The sequence below is a fragment of the Ascaphus truei genome, chromosome 2, assembly GCF_040206685.1.
Source record: "Ascaphus truei isolate aAscTru1 chromosome 2, aAscTru1.hap1, whole genome shotgun sequence".
NCBI lineage: Eukaryota > Metazoa > Chordata > Amphibia > Anura > Ascaphidae > Ascaphus > Ascaphus truei.
Window position 1 is genome coordinate 333,497,444 of NC_134484.1, and position 17,855 is coordinate 333,515,298.

The following is a 17,855-nucleotide window of genomic DNA, read 5'->3' on the forward strand; positions in this document are numbered from 1 at the left end:
AAATGGAGTATCCCTGAATGGCGATATTTGCATCAGGGGTTTTAGAGGATAGCCATGTTTCTGTAAGAACGATGGCTTTGGGTTTATGCATAAGGCACCATGCCCTTAGTTCGTCTAGTTTGGGCAGCAGGCTCCGGATGTTTATATGGGCGACAGATAGCCCTTTTTGGAATTTAAAGGTGGAATTCTCAGGGGCATGGGACAGAGCTGAAATGGGAGGACCTGGGTTAGTTTCAATATCACCTGCTAGAGAGAGTAATAGTATGAGAAGAAATTTGGGTAGTTGTTTACAAGTTGTAAATTTGTGGTGTTTTCCATTAGAGTGAGCAGTGGTTGGTGTGCTGGTTTTTAGAGTTCTCCACCAACATTCAGTAGATAGTGCAAGGCTTTTGAGTAGTCCAGGGTGTATGGTGATGTTGGGTGCGGGCCAGGATGGAGGAGTTTGTAGTGGATAGAGGGAGTAACATCTCCATGAGGCCAGGAGAAAGAAAAAAGTTAGAAGACATAGCAGGTTCATGATGCCAGAGGTAGGCAGTGTTGCATGGAGCTGTTATGAGCAGAGTGAGTGTGTGCAGACTAAACAGCAGGGGTGAACCTGTACCTTGTCATGTGTTTTGCTGCATTGCAATGCTAGGGTCAATTCAGGGTTTCAGTGTTTTGTGCAGTCAGTTTTGGGAGAGGCTGCAGTGAAAGAAGTTGTAAAGGGGTGGGGGGTTAAACTATGCAGGCTAACAAGCATGGGATCATAGTGTGATCTGAATAGCTTACCGTTTGTTGTCTTGAGTTAAAGAGTTTGCAGAAAGAAGCAGTCCCCAGTCACCTCTAGTCAAACTGTAGTCTAACTGTATCACTTAAAAACCTCACTTTAAATGCCTCACTGCCTAATGCAGTTCCTGCCCAATGCAGCTGAGCTGTTAGTATTATACACAAAAAAAAGGTCACATGACCCTCCCCCTCCCCAATCAGTCACCTTGTTCCATTTGTTCAATTAACAGCACAGAGTTAAGAGGAAAAGAAAAAAAAAAAAAAAATACTTTTTACATTCAAACATACTAACTTATATATCAATTCAACAAGGCCAGATTCAGTCTTATACAGAGGGTTTCAACATCAGGAACATACCTGTGATTGCTTAATGGCCTTATCTGCCATTAATGCCTTCCATTCCATTTGTTTTCCAACAGAATTAAATATAATGAAGCATTCAACTATTTTCTTTGTAAAATGCTAATATTATTTCTACTATCTATTTGTATGCCTTTCTCATTACCATTGTTTCCACCCACTGTGCTCCCTTCTTTCAATTCTCTGCTCATTATATTGTACAATTCACGCTTTCTGAATATACTGTACCATCTACGCAAGAGCCCTTCCTATTGTTTCCTTCATGATAAGCCAACTTTAGTCTAAATCTCAATGGTAGTAGTGTCAATAGTACTGTAGGTAACTGTCATGTACTGTAAATGCCTTTTTAGGGCATTTAAACATTGGCAGCTGTTGCCACATGGTAACATCTACTATTGCTTGGTAAATGCCTGCAAAGGTAGTTTACATTTCCTTACTAGCATAAAAAAGGGATTATGGTTGGACAAAGAACAAATTTGGCTGCCTCAGTTATAGTAACTTTGATGTGTTTTTTTTTGTAGACATTTCAAGATATTATGCAGACTTTCAACAAACAAAGGACATATGAAGTAAAAGGACATAGGAATGAAAGGTAAATATTCAAATTTTCCCCTTTTTTCTGTATTTGACAAACCAATAGGTAAATGTCTTACAGGTATATTTCCACTGTTTCCATATCATTATGCTACTGTATAGGAAAATACATAGCATCAAGCGTACAGATTCTCACACTTAGCACACACTTGCCACTGCCATTATTAGTTCACCTTGGTCCTAGGAGGGACTGCCCCTTCAAACTGCTTGTACTCCTCTTTTAGGAGGAAGCGTGCAAGCTTGGGATATACTGTAGATGTACGAAACTGGCCCAAGTGTGGTAACACTTTTTTTGTGAGTTTTTTTTTGTATTTTTATGAGATATTTAGCCGAGCTTTACAGGACTAAAGAATTGCGAAATCAGGCAGAAGGGAGAGACAAGAGGAATAGAGTTTACGGTCTGAATCCATGTTGCGAATTTTGGCAAAACTAAAAAATGCTTGCAAAACAGAGGGTGCAGAACCAACGGATCTACTTCATATGGTTCACGAAACGTTTGCACATCTGTACTTGGCAGACCAGTACGGGATTTGAGATACACTTTTTGCGTCTCTGTTTATTCAGTGACATTTGTTCCCAATTTTTCCTACTACTAGACTTTCCGAAATACATTTTCAAAACCATTAAACTTTTTTTAAATTATAACATTGTTACATATTTTAGAGAATGTGCTGTCTGCCAAAGTGCTATCACTTTATTGTAACTTTAACATATGTTTATGCTAGGCACATTCAAATCAGAAATGTAAGACTACAATGACCAATGTGGCATTTGTTTACTACAGTACAGATGCAGCGGTCGTTATTCAAACACTTGACGCATTGTATACCTCGGAATACCCATGTCATGGCGCGTGATTTCTTCCAACCGTACCGCCTTAAGACGCGAGTGCAGAAAATGGCATTTTAGTGTTCTGGTTTTAAACACCTGAAATTGACACAGTAGCACAGTACTGTACACATTACAATTCATTCATTTTATTGCACCCAAAGAAACAGAATCCATGAAATTCAAACAAAGCAACCGTGATAAACGCGTGTGCCTGGGGCGATTGGCCGCGTTAATGCCGCGTGGAATACAGCAGAGCAGACGAAAATGGCTCCGTGATTTGTTCGAATAACGGCCGCTGCATCTGTACATTATCACATAGCTTTTTGGAAAATGAAGAAAAAATATATATAGTAGGTGGAAATGAAATGGTGCACTAGGAAGAATTTTATAGGCATTGTGTCATCTATTCAAAGTTTCTCATATTCTATCTATCTATATATCTATCTATCTATCTCCTGCAATGACATCACTAGGCAGAAGATGGCAGGGCTATGATTATACCTAGTAACCCTGCACGATATGATGGGGAAGGGGCGTTACTCTGTGTAGTCCCACCCAGTTAACCCTTTAAGGCCATAGTAATCCCAAAGGCGGTTACACAATTATGTTTCAATGTTTACTGCATTACAGTCTAATTCCCTCTGGGAATTTCTTGACAGAGCAGTCCATATTTTGTTATTTTTATCCAAAGAGAAGAGAGATGTCTGCAAATGTTATCCAACAACTAACTTGTGATATATGTTACAAATAATACACACAATATAAAATAAAAAGGTAAATTTAGCTTGGTTTTAGAGTTCTTTTTTTTAACTTGAGATCTACTATTCAATATTCTGTTCTATTATCTAAAGTTTCTTTCTCCAGCCTTCGTGACCTTATTTAATGGTAGCTATATGTATAGTATAGCATTATACCCAAACTGATATCCTTTTTTTTCCTGATTTCTCATTATAGCTCAGTTTGAAATGTGCTTTCACTTTTTGTGGATTATCAAAAAATAGTGTATCATTACCATTGCCGGGTGTAGTAAAGCAAACTTTTGACCTCTCTGGCATAGTGATTTGCATTGGGTGGAAAGTAATTTCCTTTTTGTCAAGCAGAAAAGTCTTGGAAGAACAGTCATGTTTTACTGTTATACTGTAGATCAGAAGTTTTTTTATATGCCTACAACATCTTGGCTTTGTCAGTGTCGTTGAGAATTCTTATGATGACAGGCCTTTGTTGGTCAGAGTTTAATTGTCTCTCCAGACCAATCCAGTGTACGTTCAATCGACATTGGAGGACATGAGGGCGTAAGTTGTTGGGGTAGCCATTTGGATAGGACTTGTAGCAGATATTTTTCCTTTGATTGTTTCAGGGATTCCTATTAATTTTAAATTATTTCTACAGCTTCTGTTCTCTAAGTCTTCAATTTTCTCTGGGACATTTTGAGTAATTTTTGTTTGATTGTTTGGAAACTGTACCATGGATTTCCTTGATATCTAGTTCGCAGTTGTTTGTTCTCAGTTGTTTGTTTGCAGCTCGACTTAATTTAATCTTTGGGTTTGAGAGTTTAGTTGTGTCATGGCAGTTTGCATTTTTCTCTGCCATCCTTTCATCCAGCATAAATGAGAGAAATGTTGACACCCTCTCATGCCATCTTGAGAGCAGAATTTGCGATAGAATGGGATGGTGTTTCTTGTGCATTATTTTTGACCCTCCATTTCTGCCCAATATACGTTTGGTTGATTAATTGAGTTCTGATGGGTTATTTTTTTTTACATTGTTTGTCGCTTTGCTTTGGATTTTTTTTGAGCTATGCGAATTGTCTAGGAATTTCTCCATGAAGTTTGAACAATGTATATGGAACCTTCTCGAGAATACTAGGAAAACGTTATATTTTATACCGCGATGTGGAATGATTGATTAAACCTAAAAGGACAAAGATTCATAACACGGAGAGAAACACAGGCAAAACAAAATTTGAAACACCATCAATTTGTGGATTTTGGCAGCAAATTGTCCTAGTATTCTCAAACTTCAGATAAAAACTGTAATGTCTGGCTGATTTAATTCTCACACTATTGTGTCGTATTATATAAGCCTATAGATAAACTTTGTTTCCACTGGCAGTCGAGGCACCGGCAAAATCTTGTCCAGAAAGGCGTCTTTTGTCTGTCACAATGATCAAACACTGTCTTTAAGTCAAATAAAAATATAAATACTAAATACCACGTTAACTCACATTATTGCGACTTGAACAGAAATATATTTAATATATCACAAACTGCTAAACACTTCCATGTAACAATGACAATCTGCAACAAACTGTCCGACAGATGAAAAACAAACAACAACACAAAAAACTAATTCTTCTTAAGAAGGCCGTGATGTTTGAACAGTTATCCTGACATTGTGGATACTATGGAAAACCAATCAAAAACCTTTGTTCAATTAATAATTATCACCCACCACCTATATGTCAAAGTAAATTTACAGGTTGTTGTTGTAGTGTTGTTTGTTACCTTGATTATCAATTTATTTTTATTATAAATATTTAATTTCTCCAAAACGGAGCAAGTAAATTGCCTGAACATTTAGTACAAGTTTCAAAATAATATATTTAATGTTTTGTATCAAGAATCCCGTAGTTGAGATGTAGCGTTTAATTTTATTTTTTATTACTTAAAAAAAAAAAAATGAATTTCAAAAAATGGGGGCTGCACTGATTTGGTTGAAACTTCTGGCAGAAGTTAGGATGGCATAAAGGTGGCCTCAAAATGTCATCAGAATCAGTTTAGGCATTTGTCCTGTGGAGAGAGAACACACGGACAATAAAAACAAAGCACCCAAAGTGGCCACAAAGTCTAGTTGATGTCTTCACTTTGCTCATGCATCCAATTACTTGCATAAAATCAGCTTTGTAGATTGAGTTAGCAAATTGAAAATGTAACGGTACTGTGTTTTTGTATAAGATTTCTTGATGAATGTTTTGCAAATATATATGCCACTAAATTGATTAGTAATTGTTAGTTATACTATCTCAGTACATTAAGTTATATAGTCAAAGTGAGTGCTGAAAGTGAAGATTAACTATAAATACAAAATGTAGTTCAATAATTAATAAGGTGGACTAAAATAGTGTAAAACATTAGTGTTAAATTCATTTATAGTCAAGAATATCTTTCAGATGCATAATCAACCATTTGTAATGTATAATACTACCAACAATATGTATATAAAAAGTGTGTGTGTGTGCCGAGCACGCGCATTTAAAGTGAAACTTCTTTGTCTTTTGTCACTTGTTTTTCCCAGAAATTGTATTTGTAAGTGTGATGTTTTTAATTAAAAATCAAAACACAATTTCAGTGCCAAAACGCAAAGAAGTTTGACTTAAAACGCTTGTTTTAGCTATTTGCACTTCTATATTTATAGTAACTGTGAATTAATTGTGTGTGTCACTGTGTGTATGTCAGTGTCCGTCTGTGTGTCAGTCAGTGTGTGTGCGTGTGTGTCTCTCTCTCTCTGTGTGGTGTGGGTGTCTCTCTGTGTGGTGTGTGTGTGTGTGTGTGTGTTATTCTCTGTGTCCTGCTGCGTGTGCCTTCTGGCAGGTCCCCCCCTATTTCCTCCCCACCCCTCCCTGCAGAGGTTCGGAGGTACAGGGGGGGAGAGTCTGAGCTGTTACTGTCTGAGTCCCCTGGCCCCGAGCCAGCTCCCCTCCCTCCTCTCCCCCGGCAGAGGTATGGGGAAGGGGTGTTCAGCATCCACTGGCCAGACCCACCACTGTCTGATTACCCTGCCCGAAGCAGCCCCCACTCTCTCCCCCTCGGCGGAGCTGCGGACACGGAGGCTGGATTTTGTGTGAGTGTGTGTGTGAGTTTCTCCTCTGCCCCTGCACCATGCCACGCTGCCTTCCCTTCCTCCTCTCAGGTGACTACTGGTGTTGGAAGCTGACGTCACTGATGGCCTCTTCTGCCAGCATTGACGTCACTCCCGTCACCATACAGTCCATTTACTGCTATGGAATTTTTCTCATTTGATAGGTGCCGATAAAGAAGTTTCACTTCAAAAATTGTAAACAAACTTCACTCAGACATCAGTAAAAACATAAACAGGAACATAAATATTAAACATAAAACACTACAAATACATACACATCAAAACAAAAATACAACAAGAAAAATATAAAAAATATTATACAGTAATTACACCAGAACTAAACCTAAGATTTAAAAAAAGTAACTATTTCAATCCGGTCATTTAACCCCAAAGGGTGCTTAGTTTTCAGGGTATACAGTAGATCCAAATGGGTTCTTTCTTGGTTAACAATCTAATCAAAATGATGTACAGTATTAGTAAGCTTTCTATTCTTAATGAAGATCTTGTTCCTATTTTTGCTCTTACCAAAAAGGAGACTGTTCTGGTTTTGTTTAAGAGTTTTCCCGTCTGCTGATTGCACCAATGAAGTGTCATAGCCTTTATTGTTACATTTATAAAATAAAGATGTCATTTGTATATCAAGTTTGGAGTTCTCCGAAACATTTCTGACCAACCTCAGAAATTGTCCATATGGGACATTACTGATCTATGTTTTCCTATGGTAGCTAGAAGGATTCAACAAAGAATTGACATTTACTTCTTTAAAAATATGTGCAAGAATGTATACGGTCCTCCTTAATATATATTTAGATCGAGAAAGTTAATTGAATTAACACTGTTCGTGCATGTGAACTTCAAATTGTTGTCATTGGAGTTTAAAAAAAAATCCTTAAAATCAAGCATATCTCATATGGCCACATTTACTTGTCCACTTTAAGTTTTGATGTTTTAGAAGGGCTTTCTCCTCTGGACTGTAATGTAAACGGACTTGGGTTCAGCTTCTTACCATTAATATTCATGTTACCTAACTGTGTTCCCTCCCGTTCAGCGTGAAGACAATACATTTGTCGCCCTCAACAAGACTGTTTCCTTTTGTCTTTAGTCTTACCTTTGACCTCATGATCAAATGGTCGCAACACCGATGACACAAATGAAAAAGGAGGGTCCTCCTTTTCTGCTTAGATGACTAGCACAAAATTAGCAAAAACATGAAGACGTTCACTGAACATCACAAGGGCCAATAGCGTGCCAGCCATCATAACATCCAGTGCACATTTTAAGGGCATTCTAAGGATCTTGTGTGGCTTAGAAGACAATACAGGAATTTTGTATACGTACACTGTTTGTAAAAGCAAGTATTTTTGCTTTCATAGGGTGTGTATGGTAAAATATGTTAGACAAAAATATATATTTTTTTATATACAGTACACTTCGGCTCATATTTACTAAGTGATACTATGCCAGAAGACTCCTTCCGGCTCACCACTTAATAAATGTGAGCCCACTTAAGTTTCTAAGGTTTTCCTGTAAACTGAGTAACAGGTGTTTTTTCATAGTTATACCATAGTATGCATAAATGCTTAATTTGATACATTCCAATGGATTACAAAAATGCAGACTTTTTTTCCTGCTTTTTCACGAAATTCAGTAAAATTGCAACTTTAGTCTTATTCATTTAAGTATCATAGTTCGTCATTTAATTGCTAAATATAGAATTTGCACTGTAGTTTTCATAGCTGTGCATTAGGAGTGGAGCAAATTAGGGAATGATAATGTAGAAAAGCTGTGTCATCACCAAGAAAGCCTTGCTGACAATGCTTGCATAGCAAGGTCCTTAATCTAAGGAACTTGCCTCAGGCTTTTTAAAGCTCATACACAGACAGCAGTGTATGACAATATTTCATACCAATATAATAGCCTCAATTGTTGGTTGTGTCAGTAAATGTATGGTTTGCACTGCAAAATTATTTCGACATCAATGAAGAAAATATTTTCTACTGTATTTAGACAGATATAGATAATCATTAAATTTGAATTCTTCCATCCTTTGTCTTTCATTATGGGATATCACCTTCCAACAGGATAGGATGGGGATGGGAGCTTGTGGTAGGTAGAACAAAAAGGTGACTTGCTAATGTCCTTCAGTTTTTCTTGTCTCCCCAAATTCTTTCCTTCTGACAGTGTCCCCAGATTGACTCAAGGCAATCAGAACTAACCATTAATATTAACTAGTTCTTATTGCATCCATCTCGATAATTTGTGAAGGCTGCTAAGTTTACTAGAATCTGAATCTAGAGGCATGTGGTATAAAGATATGTTGCCGGCTGATTAATTGAACCAATTATATGGAGTGTTAAGCAGTCCTAGAAAAAACAGACAATGCTGTACATATTGCTTCTTGGATGTGTCTGCACTAGTCCCAGGTTATTAACCTATTGGTTTTATTTGGACAATCTATGCAACAGAATAATGTATTCACATACTGTACTGTATACGGAAATAATTGGACACTGATACAAGTTTTGTTATTTCATCTGTGTACCAAAATAAATGTAAGTTACAGTTAAATATTGAATATGGGCTTAAAGCGCAATCTATCAGCTTTAATTTTAGGGTATTCACATCCAAATTGGAGGAAGGGTTTAGGAATGACATATCTTTAATATGTAGCCCCCTCTTTTTCAAGGGACCAAAAATAATTGGACAATTGACTCAAAAACTGTTTCATGGACAGGTGTGGGCTATTCCTTCGTTATTTCATCATCAATTAAGCAGGTAAAAGGTCTGGAGTTGATTCCAGGTGCGGCATTTGGAAGCTGTTGGTGTGATCCCACAACATGCGGTCAAAGGAGCTCTCAATGCAAGTGAAACAGGGCATCCTTAGGCTGCAAAAAAAAGAAAATCCATCAGAGAGATAGCAGGAACATTAGGAGTGGCCAAATCAACCGTTTGGTATATTCTGAGAGGAAAATAACGCACTGGTGAGCTGTGCAACACAAAAAGGCCTGGACGTCCACGGAAGACAACAGTGGTGGATGATCGTAGGATCCTTTCCATGGTAAAGAAAAACCCCTTCACAACATCCAGCCAAGTGAAGAACACTCTCCAGGAGGTAGGCATATCATTATCCAAGTCTACCATAAAGAGAAGACTTCATGAGAGCAAATACAGAGGGTTCACCACAAGGTGTAAACCATTCATAAGCCTCAAGAATAGAAAGGCCAGATTAGACTTTGCCAAACAATATCTAAAAAAGCCAGCCCAGTTCTGGAACAGCATTCTTTGGACAGATTAAACTAAGATCAACCTGTACAAGAATGATGGAAAGAAAAAAGTATGGAGAAGGCTTGGAATGGCTCATGATCCGAAACATACCACATCATCTGTAAAAAACGGTGGAGGCAGTGTGATGGCATGGGCATGCATGGCTTACAATGGCACTGGGTCACAAGTGTTTATTGAGGATGTGACAGAAGACAGAAGCAGCCGGATGAATTCTGAAGTGTATAGGGATATATTGTCTGCTCAGATTCAGCCAAATTCAGTGAAGTTGATTGGATGGCGCTTCACTTTACAGATGGACAATGACCCAAAACATACTGCGAAAGCAACCCCGGAGTTTTTTAAGGCAAAGAAGTGGAATATTCTGCAATGGCCGAGTCAATCACCTGATCTCAACCCGATCAAGCATGCATTTCACTTGCTGAAGACAAAACTTAATGCAGAAAGACCCACGAACAAACAACAACTGAAGACAACTTCAGTAAAGGTCTGACAAAGCATCACAAAGGAGGAAACCCAGCGTTTGGTGATGTCCATGCGTTCCAGACTTCAAGCAGTCATTGCCTGGAAAGGATTCTCGACAAAGTATTAAAAATGAACATTTTATTTATGATTGTGTTAATTTGTCCAATTGCATTTGAGCCCCTAAAATAAGGGGACTGTGTATGAAAATGGTTGCAATTCCTAAACGTTTCATACAATTTTTTTGTTCAACCCCTTGAATTAAAGCTGATAGTCTGCACTTCTATTGCATCTCGGTTATTTCATTTCAAATCCATTGTGGTGGCGTACAGAGCTAAAAAATTGAAATTCGTGTCAGTGTCCAATTATTTCCAGACCTAACTCTATTTATCTTAGAGCCAGTGGGTCATGAATAGAGTTTGACCTAATTACCTGTTAAGATGTTGATTGTGCAGGTAGGTAGCAATATTGTATTACAATTATGCACTATCATTTGACCAGAATGATCATGCTAGGGAAGATCTATATTTATGTCTGTTGATAAAAAAACAGGCAAAATGGCTGCAGTGGAAGTAAATATATACTGTATATTCTTTAAGGGTAATCCACATTTAATCGCAAGATAAATACACATGCATTAAGTACCATTATTTTACCCTCCTGCTCCTGACAGGTATAATTAAACAAATCTAGTTTAACTGAAGGCATATTACATATACAGCTTAACTCCGCTATAACGCGAATCCGCTTATAACGCGGTATTAACGTGGCTCCTGTTTTAAAATGTAAAAAATAAATCAATTTGTGGGGGAACGGGGATGGGGAGGTTTGGGCAAAATTGGGACAAAACATTAATAAAAGCTTAAAATAAAATTAAAATAAAAACCTAGCAAAAAAGCACAATAGAACAGAAGAATACTGTATAAGTGAATAGGACATAAGTTGAAGATCTCCTACCTCTCCTCTTTATGGGATTGTGCTGCCTCTGCCACTGCTATGTGGGCGCTATTTGCGGGCTGTGGGTTCTGTGCGCTGTGCGCGCTCTGGGAATTCTGTGTGCGTTGGGTGCTGTTTGAGTTGTGGGCGCTCAACGCCACGATCACAATGCACCCTACCACTTCAAAGGCCAGCATCTTTCATGTTAACCGAAAGACCACACAAAATTACCCACCCTGCTCACACAATACCCCCCCTGCTCACAGTACCCCCCCTGCTCACACAGTACACCCCCCTGCTCACAATACCTCCCTGCTCACACAGTACCCCCCCCTGACACAGTACCCCCACCCTGCTCACACAGTCCCCCCCCTGCTCACACACACTGACACACACACACTGTCACACACACACACACACTGTCACACACACTGACACAGTCTCACACAGTCAAACACACACACACACAGAGACACACTGTCTCTTTAAGGGATCTTGCTCTCTCAAGACGGAAGCTGAAGCAGGAAGTAGAGACAGGAAGAAGAGCTGCCAGATGCTGGCTAAGTGCGGTTGCCGCTGCTCCACCGGGTCTGGGAACGCTGGGAGAGTTCTCAGCTTCCCCCCTCCGGCGGATGCGGTACCACTGATGCGGCGGCGACTGTTTTGTTTTCTGCGAACCCATTTATAATGCGGTGGTCTCGGGTGGCCCCCAAGGACAGCGCTATAATGGGGTTAAGCTGTAATAAGTTAAGCAGGGCTCACCTTTCTAGGTTACTGTGGAATAAGACAACTTTCAGGTGCGATGCCTCTTTTTAAGTTGGTACATTTTTACAATAAATTTACAGATAGTTTAATTACTGATACTGTACTTCTGGCTTCTGTTTTTCCTGGAGCAGCACACATTTTTGCTGTTCTTCAGATTTTCTCCATTGTGTATTTTAAATGCCAGCATTAGGAAGATGGCAGGTTTATTCTGTGCTAAGAGAAGCAGAAGCTATACTGTAAGTACTTGTTATGAATTTGAGTGCACTTCAGTATCTGTTAGGCCGCGTCCATGGTAAGTGATGCCGGGCGGAGGCGCGCTGAGGGAAAGCGGGTGCTTTCCCTGGCCTTAGACCCCGCGCCGTCCGGGGGCGTGTCGGGGGGTGGGCCAGTGACGTCACGGAGCTGGTTCGCCCTCATTGGGCGAACCGCTCACGTGACCGGCCCTGCGCTCCGGCAAGCGCGAAAATTTAACATTTTGCTAAGACTTACGCTTCCACACGGTTGCGGAAGCGTAAGCGAGCCCATGCTAAAGCCGCTTTCATTGCGGCTGCAGGGGCTCAGTGCCGAGCGTAGACCATGCCCAAGGCCTAACTTTTGCAGTTCAGAAATGACATTATAAATCTGTAGATTTCATTACCGACATCTCATTAGTGTACAGTACGTATTCATCTGTTTTTTTGTTTCAATCTTTTTTATTGCACACAAAACGATGTACAAGTCTTTCCAGTACATTATTTACAGGGATGTTGAGACATATTACAATTGGAGATATTCATTATACAGAATAATGATTCACATTTCCCTTCTTTGCATAGAAGTTCTTAATTAAATTAGTTAAGACATGTTATACCTTTATGTTTTCCGTCTAACTCATCGGATTCCTGAATCTTATAACATTTTTGTACTCCTTGTGTGAGGCTTATAGTAGACAGAAAGAGATAGGAAAGAAATGGGAGAAGAAAGGAAGGGCAGGGAAGGTGTTGGAATGGGTAAGGAGGGGGAGACAGAGTAGGGGAGGAAGGAGAGGGAAGTTTCACGGGAGACCAGGTAATTTACACCTTTATACCGGGATCATTCATTGAGCAAAACCAAGAAGTAAAACAAATTGTGATTTATTCCTTTGAAACAGACGTACACACAATGGATTACAATTATGCAGAAGAAAACACACTAACTGGGGGCCTGGGGAGAAAACTAGACTTTCCTAGCCCTTTACAGTCATAGAATAGAAGAACACAAAGACAGTAATCGTAAACATAGATCACAGAAAGACAACAGGACTGGCAAAAGGTACCAGATAAAAGGACTTTCTATAAAAAGAATGAGGACACTAGAGGTCAATATGAAGATCGCTATAGGGACAAATATAGGGAACGGAGACATTGTAGGGACGAATCCCAAAGATACACTAAAAATGTATATGAAAATACCAAAAAAAGACATAAAGAAAAGGATAAAAACTCTAGTACATATGGACAGGGGTCTGAAAATATAGGTAACAGCAGACACAATACTTTTTTAGAGAGGGACAAGAACACAAGGTGGAGAGAGGAATTAAGAAATTCACTAGTGGGACAATCAAAATGTGTAGCTTCCCCCCTTAGAAGAAAAGGGGATTCCGTTACAGACGAGGAAGCAGGGGAGGGAGAAAGACTACAAAAAAGAAGTGCCCAATAAATGAGAAGGGAATCTTTAACCTCAGGCTAGGTCCTTGCTGTAGTCGGCGGCGCACGCGCCACCCACCAGCCCCTAACCTCCTCCCTAGCTGTCCCCGGTGATGCCTCGCTTCCTGACTCACTGCGTACTGTGACGCGTCAGCCAGCAGGGGCTACAACAGGATGGTGATCCCGTGCAGCGATGCGTCACGTGGTGCGCCAGGGAGCCAATTAGGAACATGTTTATTTGATTACTATTATTATGGCTGCTGGTAGCTATTAAACATTGGGGGGAGGGGGAATGCTGCAGGCTATGTCATGTCGACGCAGAGAATTGCATCTCACTGGGCTATAACAGAAGGGGTTTTGTTTTTCCTTTTTCAGTCCCCGTACTAATAATAATAAAGCATCCGCACTGTGCCTGCTTTCAGGAGAAACATCTGGCTTTTTTTGTTGTTGCAAAGCTCCCCCCCTCCCTCCCATCAGGAGCGCACCCATCCGGCCCGTTTTGTACACGCCTTAAAAAAATCTCCCTTCAGGCCGCAGGTCGCGGTGAAGTGCCGTGCACGCGACGCCAGGACGCAAGGGTGCAGCGGGACCTTAGCCTAAGTTCATATGAACTAGCTGAACAGGTGAAAAGAGTCTTACAAAAGAGATTAAGCTTTGCTTAAACCTGTAAACACAATTCATTTTATTTAAATGTAGATTTAAACAAATATGATAGAAAACTTGCCATAAAAATATATTTTGCAAGAAGCATTTTTGAAACAGGAAACCAAATAGAGACGAATAATGTAGAGAGGGAGAATTCAATTGAAAGTGATGTTTTCAAACATACAACATTTAAAGCTGCAGTTCAAGCTCCCGTGTTTTTTTGTTTTTTTTAGTTTTTTTTTTACTTCAATAGTTTCATGTGGGCAATCTCTACTTACCTAAAGAACTGCGTAGCTGCCGGTCAATGCGTTCTTTGGCGACATCTTTAGATCTGGGGAATGTAAATGGTTGCTATAGGAACAAACATGCTTGTTAAAATAGAATACAAGAAAATTGGTCTTTCAAAGTAGTTTTTTTTTAAAACAGAAAATGCTAAAATTATTTTTTCTTACTACAGAACAGATTTATTAAAAAAAACATGCAGAATATTGCTTGGACTGCAGCTTTAAGAAGATATCAACATTTTTTCCAAGTCAAAGCAAAGGTAACTTTGTGGAGACTTTTCATTAGCTTGTACATAGGGCATTTGAGTAATTACAAAGAGAAGAAAGTAAAATTAAACAAAATTTAACAAAATAAGAATAAGATGCTTTACAAAATTTTACGAAAAATACAAAAATAGTAATAAAAAGTGTTGACAAAGGGTGGAGGAAATTATCCTGATGGACAGAACAAGATACAATATACAGTAGAATCGTTGAAAATATTGGGATATGAAAATACCTACATGATATTATTGCAGAATCTCACAGAAAGATTTAAAACCAAATGTAAAAAATCTATAGAAGGTAAAGATAAAAAAATAATCTCTGAAGCAGAGTATAACTTTCTATTAATAGAAACCCCCAATGTAGCAGCATTTAATTTTTTAGTGAAAGTACATAAGGATTCAATAAACCCGCCAGGACGTCCAATAATTTCTGGAATCAATGCGATAAATTTCAATCTGTCACAATATGTAGATTTATATTTTTTTGCAGAATTATGTACCAAAACTAAAGTCACACATTAAAGACAGTACACATGTCATTAACCTTTTAAAAAATATGGAATGGAAACAAAATTATTTATTAGTGACGTGAGATGTCACGTCACTATACACCAATAGCCTACGCTTATAGTGCCAGCGACCGCGACCAAGCTGTTGCGCCGTCGCATCACGCTTACTATAAGTGCACGCGATGATGGCAATACATTTGTTTTGACGCACCGTCGTCAGCACTATAAGGCCAACCATATAGAGCATCAAAAGGACAGGAAGCAGTTAAATAATTTTGGGATTTGGATCAATCTTTACTTAAAGACCAAAACAAATTTATTTTAGATAGCATTAACTATATTCTAAATTATAATTATTTCACTTTCAATGACAAATATTTTTTACAGTTGTGTGGAACAGCGATGGGGCCCAGGTTAGCGCCCAGCTACGCCAACCTGTTCATGGATAAATGGGAGAAGGATACCATATGGACGGGTGGTGTGCTTGATGCAAACCTGGTGCTCTGGAAAAGATTCATAAATTATATTATTTTTATTTGAATAGGGGGTAAGGAAAGTTTAGTTACATTTCTAACCAATATTAATTCAAATGATTGGAACTTAAAATTCACAATACATTTCAGTTCTGAAAAGGTTAAATTCCTGGACCTCTGTATTTATATAGAAGAAGGAATTGTAAAAACAAAAACATTCTACAAACCAGTAGATTGTAACAGTTACATTCTCTACTTCGGTAACTACATACAAGGTGGCTTAATAACATCCCCAAGGGAAAATGTAAAAGTTTCAGATGAAATTGAACAGATAGTACTACGTTTTTAGAACAATCAAAAGTATTAACAAAGACATTTCAAGAAAGGAACTATAATGATACATTAATAAAAGAAGCAAAATTACAAGCATTAAATTAAAATAGAGATAAACTAAGATTCAAAAAAATAAAACAATATAAAGATAATGTGGTTACTTTTATTACACAATACAATACAGAATATAAGAAAATAGAGACATTTTTGAGAAAACATCACTATATTCTTCAACAAAATCCCCTATTAAAAGATTCTTCAATAGAAAGACCAAGAATGATATACACAAAGGCAGAAAACATAAAAAAGAGAATAGCACCTGGTATTCCAAGGATGGAAGTATTAGAAGGCAGTTGGCTAAATTAAAAACTGCCTGATGGTTTCTTTCAATGTGGGAAATATAAATATTGTAAATATGGAAAAACAGGAAAATAATTCTCATCTAAACAAACGGGAGAACATTTAAAAAAAAATTTTTTTAGAAATTGTGATAGGAGTAATTTACCTATTAACATGCCCCTGCCACAAAAAGATGTCTCAAACAACGCATTGGGGAGCATTGTCTAAATATTACACAGTGTCTCAAGTCAATTAAAAAAACATCATTTAAGTAACCCAGAAGGTCTAACATTTATGGGAATAGATAAAATAGTTAGATAAACGAGGAGGGGACCTGGTACAAAAGATTTCACAAAAGGAAACAATGTGAATTAACAAATTAAAAACTCTAACGCCAAGGGGATTAAATAGAAATATCGATTTGGGCTTTTTCTTAACGTAAACATAGGTTCACCTTATTGCTTTCTCTATAGATTTTGTGTGTCCTATTTTGGGATATGCACCTCGGATTTTCATGTGTACTTGTCCAAAAAAAAAATTGCCAGAATTTATGAAACCACTTATGGACATTTTTCAAAGGTTGTGATTCATACCTAATGTGAGGGATGATAAGAAATGTTGCCTTTGAAATACTGTAGGTCTTCAAATATACTTGGGAAAAGAAAAAAACAAGCGCAAATAATATCACAACAAATCAAAGGTAACACAGATGATATACTATCCTTAATGAGTGCAGCTCCTGACGTAGAATTCAAAGCAAATTCAATCAGCAAACGAAGGAGAAACAGGTGCGCAAATCACATCAGGACATGGAAAAGAAAGTAGAAACACAAAATAGTGCAATATTGTCTACTCCAACAAAATAGCTTCAATTTTCTATAGAATTTGCACTCACGTATTTAACGTAAAATGAGAGCGTTGTGGTTGTTCAAAGTTACCAACTTATGTCTCCAGACAGGTACTCCAGATCCACATAGAGGGGGGGAAATTTCATATACAAAAAAAGGCAAAAACAAGGGACCATTCGAAAGAATGGGTTAAAGTCCCACAAAATAAAAAAGGTCCTTATGTAACTTATAAGAAAAGGAAACATTCACCGTCTAGATATTATAGAAGAGAAAGTCCAACTCATTATAGAGAAAGATATGTAGAAAAAAGAAGGAGCCCACCAAGAAGGGAAAAAAGGGAAAAAAGTTATGAAAGATATGAAAGAAGGGATTACAAACCCTATGTGACATATCAGTCAAAAGAAGGGGTGATATCAGTGACTACTGAGGAGCCCTTGTTGATGACATCTAGAGTGGAGGACAACTTTAATCAGCCCAGTACCTGCTGTGACGGCCGTGAAGCGGATGCTGTTGCTATGAATACCTTGTCTGACCCTATGACCCAGGGTGGTCTGAATGCTCATAAACAAAGGCACTTATGTAAGTGGAATAATTTGTGTTTTTAATATTAAAAACAGTACTATACTATTTTGCTTTCCCTT

At 38.3% G+C, this 17,855-nt stretch overlaps 1 protein-coding gene across 6 annotated transcripts in view; it reads left to right on the plus strand.

Moving 5' to 3' along the window:
• DPY19L1 (dpy-19 like C-mannosyltransferase 1) overlaps window positions 1-17,855 on the plus strand; it is a 251,591-nt gene that overhangs the window by 176,640 nt on the left and 57,096 nt on the right. For all 6 annotated transcript variants that reach the window (XM_075586669.1, XM_075586667.1, XM_075586666.1 and 3 more), the window contains one exon: window positions 1,647-1,717. In XM_075586669.1, the coding sequence (XP_075442784.1) occupies window positions 1,647-1,717 (71 nt within the window). The remainder of the gene's footprint in view (window positions 1-1,646; window positions 1,718-17,855) is intronic.